The 26,266-nt window shown below is 40.2% G+C and overlaps 1 protein-coding gene across 2 annotated transcripts; it reads right to left on the bottom strand.

Annotated features, from left to right (window-relative positions):
- Positions 1-46: 46 nt before the first annotated feature.
- On the bottom strand, positions 47-25,798 carry vps53 (VPS53 subunit of GARP complex). 2 transcript variants are annotated; one of them, XM_054623086.1, is made up of 22 exons: positions 25,631-25,798; positions 25,125-25,205; positions 24,013-24,062; positions 23,851-23,917; positions 18,368-18,454; positions 17,704-17,819; positions 16,923-17,042; positions 14,407-14,485; positions 14,103-14,246; positions 13,871-14,013; positions 13,157-13,298; positions 12,489-12,587; positions 11,685-11,779; positions 10,390-10,632; positions 8,386-8,533; positions 7,978-8,060; positions 7,785-7,863; positions 7,282-7,430; positions 7,100-7,169; positions 6,756-6,893; positions 2,361-2,465; positions 47-1,769 (listed from the first exon to the last, which is right to left on the bottom strand). In XM_054623086.1, exons 1-22 carry the CDS (start codon positions 25,715-25,717, stop codon positions 1,602-1,604), a joined length of 2,493 nt encoding a protein of 830 aa, XP_054479061.1. In that variant the 5' UTR covers positions 25,718-25,798; the 3' UTR covers positions 47-1,601. The 2 variants fall into 2 exon arrangements, with proteins under 2 accessions (XP_054479061.1, XP_054479141.1); XM_054623166.1 differs by having other exon boundaries at positions 12,489-12,584.
- Between the last annotated feature and the right edge of the window lie 468 nt (positions 25,799-26,266).

Raw genomic sequence — 26,266 nt, 5'->3', positions numbered from 1 at the left:
CCCATTTGATGAAGCACAAGGGGGGAAAAAAAATAAATAATGGCTGTAATATTTTAATAGTGTTCAACATTTGCTTGTGTAGTACATCATTTAGACAATACAAACAAGCAGCATTTGAAAGGCATGGATGTGTACACCAGGGGTGGGCAACCTTTTTGATATTGAATTGTTTTTCTTGTTATCAGTGTGAACTATCAACATCAAAGTTATCTTTAGGTCTAATAATGGCACAATCAAATTTAAATCTCAAATGAATAGCTAATTTAAAAAAAAAAAAAATCTTCCATTATCAGGTGGTTGTAATTTAAAATGATAGCACTATACAAGAAGGCTGATAAAAACCCAAAAAACATATCTGAGCTGAAATAATGAATACTACCAATCTTCCACCTATCTTGTTAATCAGCAATAACATTCAGCAAAGAAGACAACGAGTACTAGCCATGATTGGGGTCATGTAGGCAGGATGAATGCGCAACATTTCCTAAAAACTCTCTTGCCCATTGAGTGTGTCATTGGTTAAGCCACAGCAAACCGATGGTGGCACGTATGCCTAAAGTTGCCTCCCTCTGGTGTACACTAATGCAGTAACATTGACTTGAGCTACTACGACTGAGAGGCACTGGCATACAAATCAGTGATTAGGGCATTGACTGCAAATAAATAGCTGATTTTCCATTTTTACAGACTATGATGATTATATGTGAGGGAGCAGCTTTAGGGACTCCGAGATCTTTGAGCATTTTCTCGTCTCTGTGCGATTCTGCCTGTGGATATGGTGGGATGAATAAATCGATACACTAGAACAAAACTTTGTTTACATGTCAAAGCAAAGGAGACAGACGATTAAATTATCAAATAATATTTTGTACTTTTAAACAAAGAAGACAGCACATATTCGCTTATGTACACATACTTAGTATACTGCCCAGTATTACACTAGCTGGTTCTCATTTTCAAGTCAACCTAGATGGATTATAAAATACCAAGAGAAATCCGGCCTCATGTTGGACTGATGATGCAGGAAATCAAGATTCAAATTGTCCCAGACTTGGGGAATCTAAACCCAGAGTCAGTGACTAATTTTAGGCCACTGTTCACGCAAACAATACCAACACCTATGTCCACTTCAATGGATTGCAGACATGCACATGAATTTCAACCTGGTATCCCCTACTTGGAATTAAAATAGTTGATAATTGTTGTGGATTAGAAATGTCCCAGAGAGGCAGCCAGAGGCTCTCTGAGCACAATTTAGTCAATAGCACTACAATTGTTTTTCTAAATGCATACACTGTGCAATGATGTACTAATGTTACAAAACATTGGTGTGATGAAAAGAAAGGTAGGGGAATTACAGAAGTAAATTACATATGGAACCACAGCAAGAAGCATTTGAGGAAGTTTCTTCATAATCCAGTGTCAGCTTGGGTCCATATTACCGTCAGTCAGAACATTCAGTCAACGTTTTGCTCTTTCTCCACGATAACTGAATGGAGCATTATGAAGTCTTTGAGATGAATTACAGTAAAAAGACTCGACTACCATCCCAGCCAGCAGCCTTCTTTCATTTTCAAGTTGCACTTTCAATGTGTGTCTGTTCACAGTCTCTTCTTGATGAGTTTCTCTAGTTTGCGGATGCGAGAGGACTCCTGTTCAGGGGTGGGGGCACTGAAGAGAGAGGAGCCGCCATCGGCCCCGGAAGGTGGAGTTGGTAGCCTCTGCCTGAAGAGCTCCAGCATGCTGCTCTGTTCGCTGCGCTTCAGACCCTACACATACATCCACACACAAGTACACACACACACACACACACAGGGGAAACCACAAACCATTAAAATCTTAGAACACATAACAAGTGTAGTATTTTGGATCACAAGAAGATGTTAAAAAACATTTAAAAAATAGATTAATGGGACAAATGGAAAAAAAGATGAGATAACAGTGGGAGAAAATGCAATATTACAATGTTAAAGCAATAGCTTGATATTTTGGGAAATATGCTTATATGCTTTTTTTGACAAAAGTTAGATGAATACAAGCCTGTCTTGTCCATTGGTAACAAATTCCACCTACCAGCTCCTTTAAAGTTTACTAATGAACACATTTCAATCCATAAAATAACAAAGTGATAAAGATTACAACTTGTAGTTTTATGGTTTGTTATGTGCAGATGTTATTAGTGAGCTTTAGAGGTTTTGGTGGGCATATTTTGTTACCTTCGACCAGAACTGGCCTAGCTGATAAGCTAAGTCCAGGTTCAGGTCCATATTGACGCTACAGTTGTAGCTTCTCAAATAACCGGATTTCCCAAAATGTCTAACTCTGTCTCTAAATCATTGGTACAGTAGAAACCATCTGACCTTCATGTCTAGAATCTTCTGGAAGGTCTCAGGATTTCCATCAGCCAGGAGTTTGATGTAGTTATCAACAAACACCACTGGCGGTTCATGTGGGGCCATCACCACCTGCGGAAAAGAAGAGTTTAATGTTGGTTTCACCCCTCCCTTCCTTTCATAGGACGACCCAAGTGATCTTTAAATGGTCCCACATGGGGCGGCTAGGGCCCAACTGAGGTAGAGGGGGGCTACGTCTGACAAACCAAGTAGTTCTAGCTGCAAACAAAGTTGAGACTATGGTTCTCTATTAAGGAGCCCACTACTCACTCTTTCTTTATTCCTTTTTTACACGCCAATTACTCCATGCATTGGTGGGCAAGAATTGGTTTCCCCGGTAATTATTTTGCGGGCATAATGAGTCTGGGCAAAAATCTGTATTAGTCAAGACTAGGCAGAAAAGGTTTAATGGGGCACATGTCTTTCTGGATAGAAGTCTATTTTTTTCCGCTCCTCAACAATAGAGACCGGGTGGAAAGCGTGGATCGGATAGCATTTCTTGCAACCGCTACAAAGCAGGCAGACCAACACATGGCCGACAGACCACCACCTCCCATCTCATGCATACACATGCGTGCAGGGATCATCTGAAAAAATGTTTCTCTTTTCCTTCACGCCTAAAAAAAAAGGACCCCAATCTGTCCTTTCTGTGTTTAGTCTTTTTTACATAAGGTTAAAATATATGAAAAGGTGAGCTGCACAGGGAGGAAGACAGTGAAGCATCAGAAGCAGGAGAGAAAGAGAGGTGGAGCAAGCATGAAAGGCTCAGGATTGTGTGGAATTCTTTGCTTTCTCACTAGCCCTGCTGACTTGGAGATTTACTAAGCAACTGTCCTGGAGCAAGGCCAAGGGAAAGGCCTGTAGGGAGCTTGTAAAAAAAAGAGAAAGAAAGGGGGAGAGGGAGTTTAAGAATGAAAACGGGCATAAAAAGGGAGAGTGAGAGCAACTGGGTAAAGAGGGGGAAGTGTGCGGCGATCAGGCTGAACAAGAGTGGGGAAGGGGGTTTGACTTTCAAATATTTCCCAGAAGAAAACTTTAGAGGTTGGAGAGAGAGAGCTGGAGCTTTGGTGGGCCGGGCTGGAGGAGCGTGGAAAACAGCCACGTCTCACAGGCATCGTACCGGCCAGGAGAGGACGTCTCAGACGGAATCCCATGTACTTTGAAACATAACTGAGCACTGGCTCTCAAAACAGACAACACAAATATACTCATCCTTAACACTCACAGTACAGTACAGCTACATAAAGACTGTGTAAGGAGTGGAAACTTTCAACAAATACAGTAATAATTATCTTGAGACTGAACTGAAAACCTTTACTAATCAATATTCTTAAATTAACAATTAATGAAATGACCATGGGTTAATCACTAGTAGTATTGAACCCACAGAGTTAATCATAGTTCCCTTCAGCTTTATGGACCGTTTTAGCACCTTTAAGCTCTTTGTTTTGGTTTTAGGACACAGAACTTCATTGTTTTGGTGCCGTCTTACTCGCACTTCAGCAGAAGACAGCTGCTTTAAGCAAACAAACTCTAAGAAAATCACTGTGTGGTACCTGCCCAGCAACAAACAGCTGAGAGACAAAGTTAGCAGCTAGCTGGTAAACATTGTGAAGCTATTAGCAGCTAAAGAGACATTCCCCTCGGGAGTCAACACCACAAACTCAAAATAAGTATTTATGTTAGTCCATGTGTGCTAGATGTGTAAGTAGGGCTAACGTGTAACAAATCTAAAAAAAGAATGTTACTCAAGTCAACTCTAGAATCATAACCTAAGATCAAAAATGTTCTGCTGTGTACAACACCAAACTATCAAAATTTTGGGAATAATGATAATGCTAATTTTTTTTAAATCTGACACCACTGAAGGAAAAAAGCATATAAATCAGTTATGCGTTAACAAGATGACCCACTCGAGTATTAGATAAAAAAAGGCTGATTTCAGGACTAAGTGTGCAGAAACACAAGCTTTGCTTTCACTCCAGTATACCCTCTGGACTATTTAAACAAGATCTCAAGGGTATAATTCAAAATTTGCAAAAACCACACTGTTCCACTTCAAAGAATTTATATTATGCTTAATTATTTGAAATGTACGAGGAATCCTGCAGTGGGCTATTGGCTTAAATCTCAAAAGGAGCTTTGAAAATGTTAAAGTGCTCCTTCGAGTGTTCCCATGAATTGCAGTTTCTTGGTGGGGGTAAGCCAGCTTTGATTTCAAGTCACAGCATCACGGAGTGTAATTTAAAACTATTGTTGAGGCTAGACAGAGGAATTCCTGTGTTGACCCTCTGTAGATGGGTTTGTCTTTCAGAGGCTTCAGTCTCAGCCCAAGGTGGAAGCAATTACCTGGGAGGAACCTTGATGTTGTTCAAAGGTGATGGCTAAAATGCTGGCCAGAGTACAAAAGCTTCTCTTTACTCACAAGGGCTTTTTTCTCTCAATGGCCGGAAACGTTCACAGAAGAAAAAAGTTGTTTGTTTGTGATGCAACCCAGACAAATCATCCTTTTATGCCTACTTGCTACCAGGGACAAAGTGCAATGTTTGATTGATTTTATTGATCTTATTGGTAACTGTTTTATTAATCCATCATTCTAATTATCACTAAGACGTTTCTTCTCAAAGATGTTTGCTGTTTTGTCTTTTGATATTTTTTTGGCAGTTTCAGATTTCTAGCCTCCACAATGATTATTAGGTTGTCCGCTGTCACAGTAATCAATGTGAATCATTCAGAGGCCTTCATGCAGTGTTAGCTACGTCTCTGAGAGCTCTTTAGAAGCCATATAGATCACATTCCAGCTAAAGGGGCCCACTGGCAGTCAAATCCAGAAAATAGCTAGACAGTGAATGCTGATGTGAAAGCATTCTATAATTCTATAATGTGAAAGCCCCTTTAATGTGAGGCAGATGAGTGGAAATTCTTTTATATATACATTGCATTCGGGGTATTTTTCCAGGAAACAAAGACTTAAACAGACCATATGGAACAGCATCCCAGTAGAAACCAGTCAAAAAAGGCTATCAAATCTGAATTGGTGAGAGGGGTTTGCTGGACAGTCAATGTCTGAGACAAAACAAAGTTAAGAGTGCTAAGACAGGTTTTAAGAGTGGTTGCAATATTATAACTATATTAACCATAGCATAGCATAGCAGGGTTAAAGCAGGTCACATTAACTGCTACAAACGTCAAGGCAGTCCAACCACCATAACTTCAGGAAGGAAAGAAGGCCTCCCAAGGGAAATCAAGGGACAGGCCTGTGTGTGTGTGTGTGTGTGTGTGTGTGTGTGTGTGTGTGTGTGTGCGTGTGTGTGTGTGCATTTCTGTACACTCCAGAGACAGTTAATTAGAATGCGGTTTATATATGGCTGCCACATACCATTGTCCTCTAGGGTCTCATGAGGTAAATTTTTTAGGCAAGGCTAACTGGCAGAATCATGTCCATCTAATATATACCATGTTATACTGAACATGTCTTCGTGAGTAGACGCATGGTTGCACGTATCTATGCATTTACTTACTCACACCTTTTCACTGGCTCAATGTCAACCACATACTGTGTTTAAGTACACGTGTGTGTGTGTGTGTGTGTGTGTGTGTGTGTATTGTGTTGGCCCGTCTCTCACTCATTAAACCAGTAGTGCATGAGCTCGATTACTATTCCCGAGTTGGGTTATTTTATAGAAACATGCTCATAAAGTGCTATTGTTAGAGGGGTTAAAGAGACAATTAAAGGATTATTCCGCCCAAAATAAACTCTAAGTAGATAATCTGTGTGAGTGACTCAAAACAAACACTTTAGTAATGGCTCGCCAATCAAACCACAAACACTCAAAGGAGAAATTTTGTCTATTGTTGCTTCCTATGATGGAACGTTAATCAGTGGAAAAAAAAAAACTGTTAGCTTCAGTCTATTCTTGGCCAAGTGTTAGCGTAAACACCAAAGCTCATGTTTAACTGGATATGTCAGAAATTCAACATTAAATCTGTACAACGGCAAACAAGAGATAAAGAAAACGTATTCAGACCGCACTCACGTAAAAGGGTCGTACAAAAGTTCCAAGCCTTTAAAGGTCAGAAAGTGAAGCTTTGGTTGTAAAAATGACCAGCATGAATTCAGCCACCTAAGTTAAATGTCATAAAATCTGAAGTGTCCCACAAAGATCAAGTGGCTCTGATAATGTGTTTAACTTAAACTACTTTGTATTTAGAGAAGAACTCAAGTTCTCTTTAAAATCCATCAGTTAAAGATACGGGCTCATTAAGAGTTTATAGGTGATGGGTAAACTGTTTGAAATAATCTCTACTGGCCTTAAGAGAAAGGTTGAGTGTTTTTTCCATTGTGCATCTCAGGTCCCTCACCTTAAGGATCATCTCTGCCCGGGTCATGCCTTTCACCACTATTTTGGTGTAGCTGGCAGGTGCCTTGCGGAGCACCTGGGAGCCTATGGAGGGTAGATCCAGCAGGACTGTCTTCAAGGAGTGAGTGTCAAGGAGGAGCTGGTTGGATTGGATACACAAGACAGAAACACAGCCATAAGAACAATAATTCCAAATAAACCCGTAAACCAGTGCACATAATGAAGCATACATTTTCTGAATTTATAAACATGAAATATCGCACATTTATGTACTGTTAAAAATGTGCTTAAAATTATGACTCACAGGTCAGCTCAAATGAAAGCGTTAGAATAAATTAAACTTACTTGTTCAGCGCCCACCATGCTGATAGGCTTACATCTGAACAGGTGGTTGATAAATTTGGGAATGAAAGAACTAAGGAAAGAAAGAAGTGACAAATACATCAACTTTGGGACCACCATGGCTTATGTATAGAACAATGGTGTGCATATGAACGTGTGTGTGTGTGTGTATGTATCTACTGTACTTTGTGAACTTGATGCAGAATTGTGTGAAGTATTTGCGTGTGGATGCCAGATTGTCTCTGATGTTCGGCACATTTTGCTTAATGTGCATGATGATTGACGTCACATAGGGACTCTGGTCACCCACATGCTCTACACTCTGCCAGGGCATCTGAGAGAGAAAGAGAAGGAGGGAGAGAAAGAGAGGGAGGGAGAGAGAGAAAGCTTTAGCATCAGAGGCTACACACAAGTAGCCATCAAATATTGTTCATCATCAGGCTTATGTGCCAATCCCTTTAAGATATATTTTGTAAATATGGTCATTTTAAAGTGTCTGAATGATGATTAGCGGCAAAGAGACATTCCCAAAACACGCCAGAATCTGTGAGTAATGACATCTTCTTTCAAGGGCAAAGAAATGTAATTTTAATGAAAGGCAATGATATTGGATTCCAAATGCTTTATACTTCATGACCTGAATGTGTGACTCTGTGTGTGTGTGTGTGTGTGTGTGTGATTGTCAAACCTTGCTCATAGCAGTAAGAGCAGGATCACAGGCAGCATCAAGATCTTGAACGAGTAGCTGGATACTGTTTGAGATCACACTGAGGAAAATCAGGAAAGTAAATTATTAACACCATTAAAAAAATACTTTTTACAATATAATTAAGCTCTTTTTTGATAAGAGAAACATTGCTGATCTGGTAGTTTTCACTTACGTGCTGAATGTATCCATTTCCCCTGTCAAATTAATTCTCTCCACTAGGAGTTTGTCTACCTTTTCCTTCAGTTTCTCTTCCAACTGGAACATACAAAAACACAAATATAAACACATTAAAAAGCATATTTTGAGTGCATCCTTTTAAATATTTGTTGGTCTATTTAAAAAAAAAAATACTGAATCAAAATTGCTAAATGTGTGTTTTAAACCAGCATGGATGTAACATTTAAGTATGTATTGTAATCTCAACTGCCACTGTGAGTTCCTTAAAACGCTGATGTGTAACTGCTACATGATGGGCATCACTTATGTTCCCTAGAATATACAGTCACTGCAGTTCAACTTAAGGCATGGATTCATAGATCCTTCCGGCCTGTGCATCTGTATTACTAAATTAGGTGCATGCCTGTTGTGTGGTAGCCAGGCAGTACTCCGCAGTGCTCAGGATGCTACAGATCAGGCAGAGCTCGTCCATGGTGAACTTTGCAGCTTCGGAGCCTTCTTTCTCCTTCAGCAGACTGCTGATGGTAAGACCAACGCTGTTACTGTTGGATCTGGACAGAGAGAGATAGATGTATCAGGAGAAAACAGCAGCAAAACAGAGATAGAGACAGAGAAAGAGGGGTTAACATAATTAGTGGGATAGTATTTAAGGTCCAATCAGTAGTTTCTGCCATATTTATTTATACAGATGTTAATTCACCTAAACAACTTAAGAGTTTGACATTTTTGACAGAAAATCTGTATTTTGTGTCAACTGACCATAACTAATACTAATGATGAATAATGAATATTTAGCTGTTGTAAAGTGTTCAATACTTAATAAAAGTATCCATCAATTTTTGTTAATTTTTCGTTAAGTTATGGGGTGAATTAGAGGGATCAGGGTTTGAGACGAACCCCAAGATGCTGTGTATTGCTTTTCCTAAAACTGGCTGATGTGGACCTCCTTTGCTACTGCGCTTTAAAAAAAACTCTTTGAGGAACCACAGGTAAAGAAGTAGTCACCGAGGCACAACACGCATAACTAGAAGCAGACGCAAGTGTCGGGATGCTGAACCAACCAAGTCTTCAACTGCGACCCAGTCATTAATAAACGTCATAGCAGAGACGTGGGTGAAACCACAACATAGTTCAAGCTCCTTTTGAAGGCCTGTCCAAACCTCGCAAAACCAATTCACAGCACACCACATTGGACGACCGTGTCTGCATGCGTCTGCAAGTGTACGCTCTTGCAAAGCCTTTGAGTGCATCTTTGTATCGTGTTTGCTTACAGCTCAGAGTATGGTATACATTAGGCATCGAGCGCAAGAGTGTAATTAGCATGCATGCATATCTGAGAAACAAAGTGTGCCTGTGTGTGTGTGTGTGTGTGTGTGTGTGTGTGTGTGTGTGTGTGTGTGTGTGTGTGTTCACCATAGCCAGTGATGAGCTCTAATGTTGCCACTGAGCCAGATATGTTTTTTACTGGTAGCATATTAGGCTTTCCCACAACATAACCAAATCCAGATCCCTCATAGCATGCCATTCCAATTCATCAAACACAGCGAGGACTGAAGACATTATGTTTCAAATTAGACTCCCAAACAGCCCAATCACCGTACCAAAGGAATGAACAAATATGGGCATACCTGTTTATGAAAAATGAATCCTAAATAAATCTCTGTTTGTGTTACTGCCCAGAAAATGTAATAATTCTAATGGATACAGTGGAAATAGTAGTGAGTGTTCTTGTCAGCAGGATGGTGTATGTGTGATTGACTCAAAATAAACTTCAGTGCCTGTGTTCGTTGTAATAAATGGAACATGTCACCCACTGCAAAGATGTGGCTGCGTGGTGTGTGTTTAGAAGTTTTGGAAAGTAATGGTGATCTATGCCACAGAGGAATACACATGCAATACTTGTTAGAATGATTAATTCATAGTTGGCTTTTGTCTGTTATTGGTTGAAAAGAAGAAAAATTTGAATATTGCCAGACCTAGATTATAAAATGAATATGAAAAGACTGTATTTTGAGTGAGAAAAGAAGGCTCTTCCCTGTCAATTCAATTCAGGCTTAGAGCCAGCATCTACTGACCATTACAGAACATATTAACTCTTTCAGATTGGCTTCAGCAACTGTCATAGCATAGATTGTTTAAGTCACTTTGGACATGTCTTCATGTCAGTATAAAGTAAAAAGTAATGTTAGTGTCGTCTATTCAGCACCTTGTAACAATGTAATGCTTACCTTACCTTCTATTCCTACATTGAATCTCTCTTTGTTCTAATTCTACTATAGGACAAAGTTCACTCACGGAAAACCACAAGTATCCGTCGCTCCATGTAAAGACTATACATTCACTTATATGAGAAAGAACAACTCTAATATAGGACTTTTTTAAATGACCAAACCTGAACAATTCTTACTTAGGCAGGTTGCCAGAGAGGATCTTCCAAGCGTACTCTCTGAGAAATTTCTGGAAGATGGTTGTGAGGGCGATCATTGGTTCTCCGGTGCTCAGTTGGGAGCACTGCACCATGCACTTCTTGTAATAGACAAACAGGTCAGCACAGCTGGGCAGCACTGCTCCGCCCTCCTCGGTGCCTGCCTTCGGTGGACCTTGTGCTTTGAAGTCAGCCACAAACCGGTCAATCAGTTCGCCCAGGTTCCTGTAGATTCCCAGAAAATGTACAGCCAAACCCACATAGATTAACAAACACATGCACACACAGGTGGTTGGATAAGAGGCACATGAAAGGAATTAAATAAATCAAATATGAACATTTAAACATTAAAAACTTATGATTGGTTCCTTAACTCAAAATTAAATTAAAGGATAAAATAACAAGAAGAGAGACAGAGTGCCACATGGGTAAATAGGAGAAAATATTCCAAGCATATCAAAATCCTCAGTAGTACAGTCAACAAGTCCACAGTCACTTGGTGTGGCCCAAATCCTACTGAATCTTGGAACTAAAGCCAAGGAAAACACAAGCAGGCCACTGTTCTCTCCTGCTATGTCCCACTGGGAACAGGCTGATCTGGCTGTTGCCTGTTTAAGGCTTTTGGATTGAAATGAGGTTGTAGCTGCAGAATAGGTCAATCCTGTTCCCTCGGAGAGACAAACAGCATTTAATGGTCCAGTGAGCCAAGGGCCAGGGGCTGCATGCAAACCCACTAGTCCAAGAACTGTGCTCTGTTTCAGGAGGGATCACCATGACTGGGGAAGGGGACTGATGGAGGAGAAGTAAAGGATGGTGGTAGAAGACAGAGGAAGGGGAGACAGAAAGAAAGAAAACTGAAAAAGCCTGTAAAAAATACAAAAAATATAGAAAGAGAGATTGAGATGAATAAAAGTACACAGAAAGAAAGAGGGGTATCAAAAAGGAAATAAAATAAAGAGGTGGGAAGGAAAACAGGCAGATCTGCTGTGGCAGCATTTATTCAACCTCCCTCTCTCTTTTTCTCCCAGCGTCTGTGGTCGTGTAGCTAATGGGAAACATTTCTGCCACAGTGGAGACAGAGGCATGTACAGGAACAAGAGATGGAAAGACAGAAGAGGCCATGAAGTAGAATAGGAGGTGGGGGATCTGATTGACGAGCGGGCAATGGAAAAAGAATGCACGTGCCAGCTTTGAACACAACCTGCTCCTGATCCTGGCTGTGTGTACCATGACCCAATTTGGCCCAGTCGGCCTGTATGAGTGTGCGTGTGGCTCACTTGTCTTGTGATTCTATGTAGACGTAGAGATGAGGTTCAAAGCACTTGGAGACAATGCCATGGAAAGGGTTGTCCGGAGCTTTTGGCTTCCTTGGCTAAAAGGATGGAAGGGAGACAAGGAATTAGTTAAAAAAAACAGGATTGTATTGTATCCACAGCAAAATGCTCCTCTGAGAACTGATCAGTGAGTTTATGTTTTCCCTCCAGCTCAGCAAGAAAACATTGCACACAGTTTTCAAAGATATGGTGGTGTCACATGTTAGGAACTGAAGAAATTGACTTCATATGCATAAAATACACTCAGCTACCACTTTATTAGCTCCTCCTAGCTATAAATAAAGGCTATAATGGTCATTTTTTGTTGATACTGTTTTAAAGAGGTTTGGATTCGTACTAATGATCATTTTGGAGGCTGTAGTTTGTGGTTATGTTAAACAGTGGTGTTATAATAAGAAATATTTTTTAACCTCAGTTATATTAGAGTGGAGTAATTTTACATTGGTGTACCTAACATCCTTCAGCCACGATAACATGTATATCAGGTAATATTCTTGTGTTCAAACTACTGCCTCATAGGCACATGGTTGTAAATTGAGGTAACACATGGGAGAATATTTAAATATGTCTGCTAAAACACTGTTCTACTTGCTACTGCATTGTCAACAGCAAATTAGTCAGTCATTTTCCCTTTATGAGGAGCACTTCAGAGAAAAAAATAAGAAGAAAATAATCAATGCTGCCTAACAAAAGAGGTCCCTTTATGCAGAAGTACAGGTCAGATGAGGTCATTCCAGGTCAACTCACCTTAGCCAGGTCCTCGTCTTTATCCACGCCCATATCCTCACCTCCCTCATCCTCCAGGAAGGGGTTAGTGGAGTTGAGAGGGCTCTCTGTCTTCTTCTGCTATAAAAGCACAGATAAAACTTTTGTATTTTTTCTTCTGCTCAATTATTAGAGCAGCTTTAAGGGTTCGACTGCCACTAAGGCATTCCATGCTTTGAATACTATTGACTTTTTTGTAATTATCACAAACTACATATCCAGGTTTCATCCCATGCTGCAATGTTAATGTAGATCATTACATGGGAGGCTTTGGTGAAACTGTTCCTCCAATTATAAAATTCCACCCAACCAAATCCCTGATTGAATTACAGAACCAAACAGGCATGGGTGTGACCTGAACTGAGGACAAAGGGGCCTCTGACTAGGCTAAATATTATTAGTTCTGAACAAGCTTGGCCTAGATGTCCCTCAACAAAATAATCATAATCTGTCCATTCTCTGTGTATCGCTTTTACCCCCACATGCCAACATGACCCGGATTAAGAGGTTTCTTCAGACTGTGACACGGAGAGTACTCTCTGTGTGTGCGAGTGTAGAACACAACAAGCCAAAACAATACGAAAAGTTTTACGCTGTAGTTATTATGAAGAGACCTGTATGCATTGTTTTTCTGTGTGTGCGTTTCTCACTCCGGGTGTGTCCGTCAAGGTGCATCCTGTGAAACGTTTGGCCAGAAGACCCTCGAAGTTTGTAGTCCTCTGAATAGCAAACAGAAGCAGCTTCACCTCAATCTCCTTAGCCCGTGTTCGCATCACTTTGGCTAGCTCAATCCTTAGAAACACACATGAAATGAAATTGGATCATCAGTTTGATTTCTATGCTTTAACAATCCCAAAATGTTTCCAATGATCCTTGTTACTACTTAATTGTTTAATCTGTCCTTTCAGCAAAACATGTCTTTTTTTCGAACAACACTACTAAAAGTTTTGCCAGATGTTTTTTTATTGTCAGCTGCAGCGCACAAACAATGCCCACTCCTTCTTCCCTCATGTAGTTGAGCGGAAAAGACTGAGAAGTGTGGACACTAGGTCACTGCTCATGTAGGCCAACTACTTCAACTGTACTGAAAGACAAATCACAGACTCAAGTCAAATCACAGAGATACCAGTGTGGTTCACTTCATAATGCATAAAAGGACCACAACCAATTTCTCAATTTCTGCCTTTTTAATCTAATTTTAACTTAATTTTCTTATTTCTTTTCTTGGGGACAGAGAAACAGCATAAAATATTCATTAAATGGGCTAAAGCCACAAACCCAAAAAATTGTGGTCCAAGATTGTTAAAATTGTTACGCTTGTTCCTAGATGAATTGTTATACTCTTTGTCAGAATGTTTATTTACCTGGTGATGTGGCAGAACTCCACAGCAATACGCTCCGTCATGCACCACTCCTCAGGAAACATGCGTCCATACTTCTCCTCGTAGTCCACCAGCTGCCGTTTGATCCAGGCATAGCGGCGATCGATCTTGTCTAGCCATGCAACCTGAGCAACAGGGTATGATACTTTTTCATTAATACCTACATACCACCTTTTTCAATTATTTATATTATGAAATTTAAATTCTCACTCACATCTTGGTTTTCCTGGAATAACACCAGGTACTCTGAGAGGTGTTGCCTGATGAATTTTTTGATAATTTCCTGTTTAATGCGCGGATCCAGCACATTGGCCACCAGACAGGCATCTCTTAGCACGTTACTGGGACCGCCTGGTCTCTGGATGGATGAATGGGTTGATATAAAGTTTTGTACGTGGGGAACAAGACAAGAACAATGTCTAAATAGAGATAAATGGAATTAATGTGTCCAGAAATAAAATGGAAAATGTAACAAATCTGCCAACCAGGATTCCCATACGATAACATAACATATTTACCTTGGAGCCTTGAGAGGGGAAAGATTCTTCAAAATCTGCCAGGATCTGAGTCCCCAACTCACTCTGAGCTGCCTTTACTCTAGAATAGACAGAAACCAATGCAACTAAATGATTCTGTTGTTTCTCAATCAGTCTAATGTCATATTGGAATGGTGGCAATTGCAGACATTGCCACCATTCCAACAGACATTAATGGCTTGAATATTTTGGCTCACTCCCACTGTGGCAAAGCATTTAAATGGCTAACATCCAGTTGAAAGATAGTTAGTTTAATTATTCTCCAAAGAGAAAGACGCTATTTACAAGTTACATCCTGGCAAACCTCAAGACCAGTAATGTTTTTGAAGTGTCACAGCACCCACATTAAAATGCTAGTTTAAAAATATGTGGAAAACTACAAGAATGGTGAAGAAATGCTAATAAAAAGACAGGGTACTTAGACAATCTGAGTCTGTCCAGTTCTCAGAGATTCTGTGTTCGCCTGAAGGCATCCAGGCCGGGTAAACCGAGGACAGCACCCAAAGCCCTGACAATCGTCCAGTATAAACAGGAGAGGGTGCAGAGATAAAATCACAGATGGATGGCAACTGAACTGGTAGCCTTCATTTCAAGTGCTAGCTGTCGGCCATCAAATCAACTACCCACATGTGTCTGGCCAGCTACTGAGTATGAGCCTCTCATCACACACACTGCTCTCCAGCTCCTGTTTAGGCTTTGTCTCACACTCCGATAAGCTGGTGCCACAGCGAGCAAGCGGTCAGCAGCAGGTCTGACTGTGTCCAGACTGGGCTGCATTTTGTTTTTTATGTGTTTACACATAGTATACAATGGTGCAACAAAAGCCAAATATTTTTGTCTGCCTGCCAGCTGAGCTGTGACAGTCACCGTGTAGTTCAGGCAGTGAGAAAAGCATGAGGCGATGAAAAGAAAAAGGCTTATTAAAGAATAATCTTAGTTGATCCTGTTAAAAGGTGACAGCTATACTGACTCCATTTAGTCACGGTTCAAAGCTCTGTTCGGACAAAAGGCCAATTTCTTTCACAGAATTAAAGTAGTTATGACAGGAATAAGGAAATGTCAGATCAAGGCTCTAATATGCACTTAGACTGTAACCCTGTACAATTTAAAACATTTTTTAAAACTGAACTTCCTTTTTACAACAAAAACCTGCACTCTTACTTTCAGATGACAATTTACTTGCATAATACTTTGGTTTTAGCCAACATATAAATAAATACAATTATTTCATATTTATTCCTATTCAGTTTTTTATATTTCTTTAGTTAATTTCATCAACAGAAATATTCTACCTTCCCCCTCAATTTTGTTTTTACATATTTTTTATAAGAAATCTTAGTGATTAAAAGTAGGTCTACTCTTTTGTTTTATGTATGAATACAGAATGTAATAGAAATATGATGTATTTTATTACCTTGCTCTTATTAACTATACACAAATTGTTTGATTATATTGGTTAAAATGACAAGTGAAGATGTTGTCTCTCTGCTCTAAACATCCCTTTGTTACTTCTCCTCCTGGCTGTGATTCTGTGAACTCACCATCTGATCCATCAGTCGGCCTCTATACCCAGTCTGCCCCTGTTCTTTAGAGAGCTTTCTCTATTACTTACTTTCTATTAACTGTTTGTGTCCAGCTGTCTGTCTGTACCCCCCCCCCCCCCCCATGTCTTTCCTATCGTCTGTTTCTCCAGCAGTGTCTCTTGTTCTGCACAGCTGTTGTTTGGTATGAACACAGTCGGCCACACCTCAGTCAAAACAGAACAGATGGTCAACCTTTTTTTTTTGTTTTTGGGGATTAGTACTACTTTGAACTTGATCAGTTTGGACAATGTGTCCCATATTGATTCTAATGTTCTTGGAAAATGAAATAAAAACGGAAATGTAATCAGTCACGACTGTGGGAAACAACAATGTAACAATGCACTTTGTTCTGTGCATAATGTATAAAATGCATTTTACACACACGCAAAAGCACATTCATACACACACACACACATATATACAGAGACAAAAACAAACCCTCAGATAATTATGCCCCTAATCTCTCACAATGAAAGATATTCTGGCATAATAAGACCCTATTCAGTGTTTCCTTCCTGTGAGTTCCTGTATGTGTGAGGTTGTGCGTGCGTGCATGCATGGTGTATCTGCATAAACAGGATGTAATACAAAAAAATACCTCCAGCCAAGTTCAGCTGATGAGCCATGGAATATTTTAACTGTAAGAAAAGATCAAGCTTTGAACTGGATACTGGAAATGAGCTGTTCTTACAGCTATGCTGCTCACCCATCAGCCCCAGTAGACTTGAGCAAGGCGTTCAAGAGCGGCTGCAATGTAGCAGATACACTCATAGAAAGTGTAGCTGAATAAAACATGTGAAGAAATAACTTAATGTAAGCACATACAGTACATCACTGGTGAGTGTGTGTGTGTGTGTGTGTGTGTGTGTGTGTGTGTGTGTGTGTGTGTTTGTTAGTGTGTGCATTATTAGTTACCTCTCAGAAAGCTGTCTAATCTGGGGTATGCCCATGTACTTGTGGAAATGTTCAAGCACATTGACCACTCCCTGCAGCAGGTTGGCCACCTCACCATACTGCCGTTTCCTGGTCATGGCTCTGGAAAACAACATATATGTAATTTATTTCATTTTTTAAATAAAACTAAATGATCTATATTAATATACTCTACGCTAAAACTGTAAAGTGGTTACACCACACAGCTATGTCAATAGATAAGTTAAGCATCAATCAAGCTTGCTGTATATCTATCACACATGTTAATTCATTCATAACATGCTATTGGTGAGAAAATAACATGCTAGAGGGGAGGAAAAATCCAGCATAGCATTACATACAGAATACAAAAGTATATGGATACTAGAGGTCCAAATGATTAAGCCCCTTGTGGGGACAGCACAGTGTGCTTTTCTTTCCACCCATTTGAAAAAGGGGATTTTCTTCTTGTTTTGCATTTAAATCAGATCATTCGTCAATTTCATCAAAATACATTAGCTGCTTTAACCCCCAGGTTGTTGGAATTTGTTGACATTACTGAAAACAGATTGGACTGCAATAAAACTCATCATTCAGCCTATGGTGTCAGGGTTTTATGAGGTTTGATAGAAGACCTGCCTTTTACTGGCAGCAACTAATCCTTTATGCATATCACGACTACAGAGCCCTTGAACAACCCCAAACACTCTAGTTTGGTTGAATAAGCTTTAGGGTGAATTGTCTAATTCTTTTGTTCTGCTCTGTTAAACTTGATTGTACCCACTCTAAAGAGTCAACACCCCCTGCCAACATATGCAAGTGGTTGAGGGTGGTGATGGATGTGGTTAGGTGGCGCTTGGCATGGTCCAGCTGCTTAATGTCCCTTGTAATCTCCTTGACCTGTACAGGAAGAGGAACAAGTCAGACAGGTTGGTCAAATTGCATGGAGGAAAAGAGAAAGTAAAAAGTGCAGAGATGAGAAAAGGTAGAAGCAAGAGAAGGTAAATAAATGGTGGTTCACTGTTTGGGGTGATAAAACAAAGAGAAATAGAGCAAGATGAACGGCACACCCGTTGGTTTGAGAAATCATTGCTCCTACATGCCTCCTGAGGGAGGGTCTGCTTGAAAATCTCCCCCTCATCCTTTCTTTACGCACCAAGCCCACTAGCCCTTCCTCTGACACACACACACACACACACACACACACACACACACACACACACACACACACACACACACACACACACACACACACACACACACACACACACACACACACACACACACACACACACACACACACACGGTGTATTATCTAACTAATAACTCTCCCCACTGACCTCTATTGTAACGGAAGGACACAGGGTGTATCTACCCTGTGCTAGGGTCTTGGCTCATGTCCATTATAAGCATTAGCCACCTTTGTATGTGTGAATGTGTGTACATACCATTTGTTCAGACTTCTCTGCCTTGTCCTTGATGTCTTTGATTTTGCCAAAGAGCTGCTGGATGGCTATCTGGGCCTCTTCCAGAGCCTGTCCAAAACAAACAGAGCAATATGAAATATTTAGAGAAGACCCAATTTCAACTGGTGTGGAAAAAACATTGATAATGTGTGTATGTCTGTATTCTTTTGAATGGGCATCACAACACAATGTGTGGTCTGAACGGGCTTTAAGTTCTAACTTAAGTTCCAATTCTAGCACAAAGTCCAGCTTAGTCCAATTAATCACCTTAATCACCAATCATGTAAGTTAAACACATTAAGCAGGAATAGCAGCAGGAAGTGGAGAAAACAGAGCTGTTCGACCAAAACCTTTAATGGAACAAAGGGATGAGAAACTCTTCACTTAGTTTATTTTCACACACTTAGCTCGACTGAACTGACAGCTACAGTTTTCTATCTGTTGGCTGGTCAATGAGTTGAGCAGTGGCGAGTCAAACGGTACAGACAAGAGAGGATTGAACAAGTCTTCTGCAGCTTGGTGCTTCCACAAGATGTAATGCATGTGTGTGTCTTTAAGCTCATTAATTATTATTCTTTCTTCATCCCTAATACATGGACTTTCTAACTCTTCCTTCATACAAAAGGCTAACGGACTGTAATGTGCTATAATTGTGAATGAATAGAACAACTGCACATTAAACTGCCCTCTGGTGTCTTCTGGAAATGTCAAAAAATAAACAAAAAGGGACAGTCTGGATTTTCTTTCATCCAAAAGACCATTGGGCAGAGAACATGGAAACTTTTTAAAGAAAATGCATTATCCCAAATATAAAATATAGACTTTCTACCTAAATAACTTAAGAGTATGCTACACTGAAACTACTTTGTTGCGAGGGCAGTGTGTGGAATAATTTTGTGGCAGTCTGGGTCAAATTTCGAAGGATATTTCCTTATCCGCTCATCACTGGCTTTGGTCCTTGAGAAAAAATCCTGCTTATGCCTGTTTCCAGTTCTGGAATACAGACTAATTGGCCGACTAATTGGAGAGCCATCTAGATGTCTGACATTGATAGTTCTTAGTCTAATCTCTGCATAAAGCCTGTCACTATAAAGGCTAAAGAGATTGTTAGCAGTTTTAACGGCCTGTAAAGCCAGACTGGATCAGATAACATTAGACAGTTACAATTGTAGGATAGTTAACCTGCTATTTTAATATTTCCCCATCGTCTGACAAGACAGCTGGTCTTTGACGGCCCTAAACGGAGATTGTGCTCTGACATCTGATGCTAAGGTAATTGGCTTCACTTGACTAAATGCTGTCACACAATTTGATTCTCCTCAGATTCACATACACACCCTCTCTCTCTCTCTCTCTCCTCTCCCTCCCTCCCTCAAGGAATGCTAACAGCCGGCACCAACTGTGCAAGGAATTTACCAAGTTTACAAGCACCTCCACACAAACATAAAAACAGCTTGGCCTGACGGGAGAGGATTCATTCTCCCTCCTGATTGTAGCCAAAGCGCAACACTTGGTGACAGTGTCGCGGAGACACAGTCAGAGTCAAGACGACGCCATACAACCAGGTCATAAAGTCCCCCAAAAAAGGCACGCTGTCATAATAATACTTTTTTTTTCATTTCATTTGTTAATAATTGTATTCCATTTCATTAATCCCTCGATGGAGAGTGTGCTTAAACTAAGCTAAAACTTAATTTACTCTCTGTGGTAAGATCTTCCATCAAGAAAGTCTGCCTTGGAGGCCAGACAGATAACTTTTCTTGAATAAAGATAAGCAGAAGCTGACTGTAGCTTGCATGCATCCCTCTTTTTTATGATTTAAGCCACCCTTTGGTTGTTGGGTGCTTGGATAAATGAATTTGGGGGAAAAAAGCATGCAGGTTATGTTATTACTCTTTGATCTGGGAGTGCGGAGGTATGGAGTGCCACTGAATCTTTGAAGAGGTTCCCTGGAGGAGCCCTTGAGCAAACAAACTGCATGCAGAAGAGGCCAGAACCTCCAAGGCTGCAATTGTCGCTCATGCAGACTCAGCTGAGTCAATCTGGCTTGCTTCCTAGCGCTCATTTCCTGTATTTAGCCTTGAGGAAAGCAGAGAGAGACCACTGCCCAGCAGGCGCCTCTGTGCCCGAGATTGTTATCTGCTCTCGCACAAACACACATAACAGTGTATCCCTAACATGCAATGAGCAGCACAGGTCCCAAGGCACATATAGGTGCTATTATAGAGTTTCCATAGAGAAGCAGACTTGGGATGCACTTCACCCTCTGACAGACATCAGTGTAACTTCTGAGATGAGGGCCAAATACAATAAATCTGATCACCCAAACAGGGTTATTTTGACAGCTGGATCATTGTCTGAGCACATTGCTTCATGTAAACATTTTTAAAGAGACAGTTTAGAGACCACAATGTTTCACTTAACAGAGAAAAGAATAGCTCATGAAGTGCTTTTGTAAAGAATCACTCCTAGTTTTGAAAACAATTGTTTAACTATAGCTAAGCCTGACAGTAAAAAATATCCAAAGCACCACTTCTTCTAATGTACTTTGTTATAAATACAAATATGCTACTATGGCACTACAACACATTTCCTTAATTGCTTTTCCATTTGTTAAGAGAAACAACATTTTTGCACAGCTGGTGATGGCAGATGATTATATAGTCAGAATAAATAGGCTTTACTGAAAAAGTCCCCAGACATAATTGAGGCACAGACTGATAATATATGAAGAGTGTACGAAATATAAATAAAGAACACAAACACTATAAATTAGGAGCGAGAAGAAAGAAAGCAATCGTTTTTAGAGCATAGAAGAGTAAGAGTTCTGGGATGATGAAAGCGTGGAAGCTAAAAATGACTGTGAACGGCTTTTTCTAAGTTTACATCTACATTCTATCATCATTAATGTTTCGATAAGAAGAACAACCGACTGTTTTTTCTAATGCAGCTATCTTCATACTAAGTAGTGGAATGTAACTAAGTACATTTACTCAAGTACTGTACTTAAGTACATACTCAAGTAACAGCAGTGACTTTTCATATCAAACTTTTAAAATCGTACAACAGCGTATGGGGGCGGCCGCGGCGCAGTGGAGAGCAGGGTAGTTCTCCAATCAGTATCGGCGGTTCGATACCCGGCTTCGGCAGTCCATGTCGCTGTGTCCTTGGGCAAGACACTTAACCCCAAGTTGCTCCCGAAGGCTTTGCCATCGGTGTGGCCTGGATGTTGTATGAATGTTAGTTAGAGTCTGATGGGCAGGTGGCACCTTGCATGGTAGCCCTGTCATCAGTGTGTGAATGGGTGAATGGGTGAATGGTATGTAACGATATGTAATATAAGCTTTGAGCTACTGATTGTAAGTCGCTTTGGATAAAAGCGTCTGCTAAATGACTGTAATGTAATGTAATGTAATGTAATGTATGGGGTAGGAAACTCTCGCCTGGCAGACTACAACCAGACACAGATATGTTCTGTGTATGTGTGTTAAGCTGTGTACATTAGCCAACACAACCAGACTGGTCGGGATATTCCAACAATGTGCCCTCATCTTCAGCACTTTAGGAAATAACATTTGCAATATTTCAACCACATGAAATGACGGGATTGTTCAGAAATTAGACGCATATGAGCACTCCTCCCATAATTTGTATTTAATGACAGCGTTCACTACATTATAACTGGGTCCGTCTCTCTGCCACTGGACACCGAGTATTACAGTCAATCATACTGTCACCATTTAGCTTGTGGAGCCATGTGTGTATGCATCTGTCTAAATGTAATGCAATAGACATTTGAGCGTTAAATGTTTTTTTACAAATGAAACTAATGCAATGATTTTTTTTTCGTTGCCAAGTAACAAAGCCATCAACAAACTAAATATCAGGTTATATGCCAGGTTCTGACCTGCAGCATTTAACTGTCCCTACAGAAATAAAAAAAATAATTCCCCAGCTCAGACTTCCTCCACTTTCTCTCTCCTCTTTTCTTTCTTTCTCCATCCTGCATAAATGTTGCTGTCTAGGGTTTCAACCTTGGGATTGCATTAAGCTCAGTGAGTGAGTTCAGTCAACAGCAGAAATGACTAAATTGCTGATCTTTCTGGATTTATTCTACTGCTGTCTTTATGTTTCAATCGCCATCTTGAAATGTACACCTCTCCCTCTTTCCGTCTGCAGAAAGGATTTTCCCTATGGAAATGTTGGAATGGCACTGTGGGGTTGGAAAAACAAACTAAAATTATTGTGTGTGACTGCATAATATTATTGGTCTGGAGGGGATTTGGAGCGTTTCCGCTACTGAACGGTAGCTAACTGGGAAAGACAGGGCCACCAGGCCAGACACCCTGACGACAACACACACCTAATCATGTCAACTGGTCAGAACATACACGACTCAGCCGTCAGGTGTCACATTCCCTTAAAGCCACAACTCCTTAACAGAGGACTAACCGAGGACTTGGATTAAATCAGCAAGGGCTGTTCTTTTCCATCATTCTCCCACAAGAAAAGGGGAGACCCAGAAAAGCCTTGGTTTAAAAGAAGAAGTTTTTACAGAAGAGAATATATTTCCCAGACGTGCTTTCCGTGGAGAGGGGCAGTTTGAGCAGTGGGAAGGGTTCTGAGTCATCTTGTCCTTTTCCATGGAAGCAATGTGGAGACAGGAATGAGCAGGCGAGCGGGTTGGTTCTGGGTTGGGAGCACCCGTGTGGCACTTTTCTAACTTGAGTAAAGAAGAAGGCTGTTTTGAGCATCACAAGTGATTAACAGGTCTGGTGGTTTGTAAGTAAAAAAAGTAGTTAGTAAAAGTAGTTGGTAATCTCCCCAATATCCCCCATTAGGGCTTGCAAGGTCTACATGCTGTGTTTCTGCAATAATGTGTGAGTAACAATCGTTTATACTATCATTCTATCTTAAACCAACACAAAAAAACAATCAGCGTTTGTGAACAACTCATAACGGATAAGCCTCTGGGGCAAGGGGATATTTTTTTGGTGTCAGGTATAGCCAGCGAATGTCCAGGCCAAGAATGCCTTTTCTGTGTGCTGCTCAGTGTTTACATCGTTACACGATAGCCGGTGGGTTCAGAGATTGGATTTTGGACAATTTCCGCTTCTTTTGCTCTCCAGACGGACTGTTTACCTGCATCCAACCAAACCCTGCTCATATGTGATTGGTCACTACTACTTGGTCTACAAGTGGAAATCAGAACTCTTCCAATGTCATAATCCTGTCCCGTTGCCTACAGAATCTGCATATGAATCCAGAATCTGCTCATAGAGACCACCATAGCAAAATAATATAATTCAAGCACTTCTTACACCTAATGAAAAATATATATAAAATAAAGGAAATGTGATATTTTTGTCCAGAAGGTGATCAACTTCATTGCAGAAAAAAAAAGTGTCTATCACGTTTGTGTGACCATTGTAGTAGTTCCCCATATGACCTGCAGATCAACTCACCTGTCTGCCATCCTGGCCCACATTGGTCTGGCCTCTCACAACTGTTCTGATGTTGTCATCCAGGCGCCTATCATGTGTTACACAAAATGGCAAAAGTCAGATTGAGGGTAAACTTCAAACAAAAGCAAGAAATGTGTTATCAAATTGTTGACATCAACTCACCGGATCTTTAGCCGAATCTTGTTAACCACGTCATCAATATTAGCCAAAGACTGAGGAGAAACACAAAGACAAGAAATCAGGGAAACATGAAGCAAACTTACATACAGAGGAGAATGGATGGATTAGCCAACAAAACACAAGTTGTCTTTTCTATCAGTAATACACTTTATTATATCATTCTTATACCTTATACTGCTCTTTAAGATGTTGACCTTATATTTTACAAAATCAAAACACTCTACAGAAATACATATTTTGTACCGTTTATTGCATTAATGCTTAAACAAGCTGGTTACTTTGCTTCAAATTACAAAAAATCTGTTATTTTATATCTACGCATGTCAAAAAGTATATGTGTAACCCCTCACCTGTTGAATTATTACACACATAATCAAATTAGGTATAAATGCATGCGGCCCACTAGGAGTCCTTTAATGTATACGAGCACAAACTGTAGGGTTACAGTGACCCCTCATGGCGACAGAGTATGCACATAGACATGTATATGGATTATATTGTATTCGTATTAGTTTGTTGCACTTATTGTATTCGTAGTAACTTGCTTCTGCACTATTCTTTTGCTCTGGTTTATGCTTTTAGATGCTTGTTTAAGAAAGGAGATGCACTTATGACTTCTGGTGACTAGTAGTTCTCTTGAATACCTATGTTGAATACACTTATTGTAAGTCGCTTTGGATAAAAGCGTCTGCTAAATGACTGTAATGTAATGTAAATATAGTACCAGTCAAAAGTTCGGACACACCTTCTCATTCAACTACTTTGAAGAATCTAAAATATCAAACATATTCTGGTTTGTTGAGCATTTGTTTGTTTACCACATAATTCCATATGTGTTCCTTCTTAGTTTGGATGTCTTCAATATTAATCTACAATGTAGAAAAAAAATAAAATAAAGAAATAAAGAAAAAACAATGAATGAGAAGGTGTGTCCAAACTTTTGACTGGTACTGTATATTTTATACCGTATCTACAATCTTTAAAAAAAAACAAAAAGTGCAACATATTTAAGGTTTCACACTAAAATGGATATCAGTTTGCATGACAACACGGTCAGTCTGTCTGCAGGTTATTTCTCTGTCACTTCACTGTACCTGCTCGGTGGGGAACAGTGTGTTGATGTATTCTACAGCATTGAAGTCTGCTCTGTCCAGGGGGTCCTGGCTGGGGAAAACCTGGTTCACAGAGGACCAACAACGTTAGTCAGAGAGGGGCAGACAGGATTACACTGAATATTTAATGGTGTCATCATTTGGGGTGACTTCAACATGCATACTGGTGATGCCTTGTGACATCATCGTTATTCAACATTTCACAGAATTAACTCTTAATAATTTACAAATTCTTATTAATAATTAATCTCCCAAGAGTGACAGTGACAGGTAAAAGCAGCTTCGTTGACGTCACCAATTTATATAAAGTACCCGACAAACGCTTCTTTAGTTAAATGATATTAATGCAGTGAATCGATGTGTGTAGTTCTCCACAGCGGCCATAACACAGTAAGGTTAGTGACACATCCACACAGCCTGGCAACAGCTGGTCTGTAAGCAATACTCGCTCACAGTGTTTGAACACCCGCAAAGGTAACGAGGTCTACCTGTTCAATGGCTAGTTGCACCTCTGGGGTAAGATGCAAAATAGCCTCCAAATCCTCAGCAAATTCAAATTCTTCTTCCTCAATCATTGTCAAAAAAGACCTCTCCGGCACACCACTTCCTGGTGAGGTGGCTTCTGGGAAAACAGGCGACGATGGAGAAGCGGTGCTTTCACGGCTGTCGGAAATCAGAACTACATTTTGAGCGAGGGATTATCATGACCCCAAACTTCATCTTTCTCCCGTTTCCCTTTTCCCCGCCTGCCTGAGCAAATGTACTTTTTTAGTGAGATGCATCTCCCTCTTTAAAGTGCACATGAATTATCAAACAAAGTGGTAAATACGACGATTATGTGGGTTTAAATCTCGGCCTATGATAAATAGTTGGTTCACAAGATGGAACAACTAAAGGTATTTTTTTTTTGTATTATTAAATGTTATCATTTATATGTATGCAGCATTTTGTTGGCTGGCATTCAAAGTACATAATTACTGTTTATGTTATTAGTTCTACACATTTAACAAATGAATACATCAGTGGTAGCAAGAGATGTTAAAGGGGGCATCAGACTCCACAGGGTGCAGCTGAAGTCTGAGTGTGTGGTTCAGTGATATAAGGGCAATATTACATTTTTTAAT

This window comes from Anoplopoma fimbria, chromosome 1 (genome assembly GCF_027596085.1).
Source record: "Anoplopoma fimbria isolate UVic2021 breed Golden Eagle Sablefish chromosome 1, Afim_UVic_2022, whole genome shotgun sequence".
Taxonomy (NCBI): domain Eukaryota; kingdom Metazoa; phylum Chordata; class Actinopteri; order Perciformes; family Anoplopomatidae; genus Anoplopoma; species Anoplopoma fimbria.
Note: the sequence above shows the minus strand (reverse complement) of the source record. Positions and strands in the feature narration are given on the sequence as shown.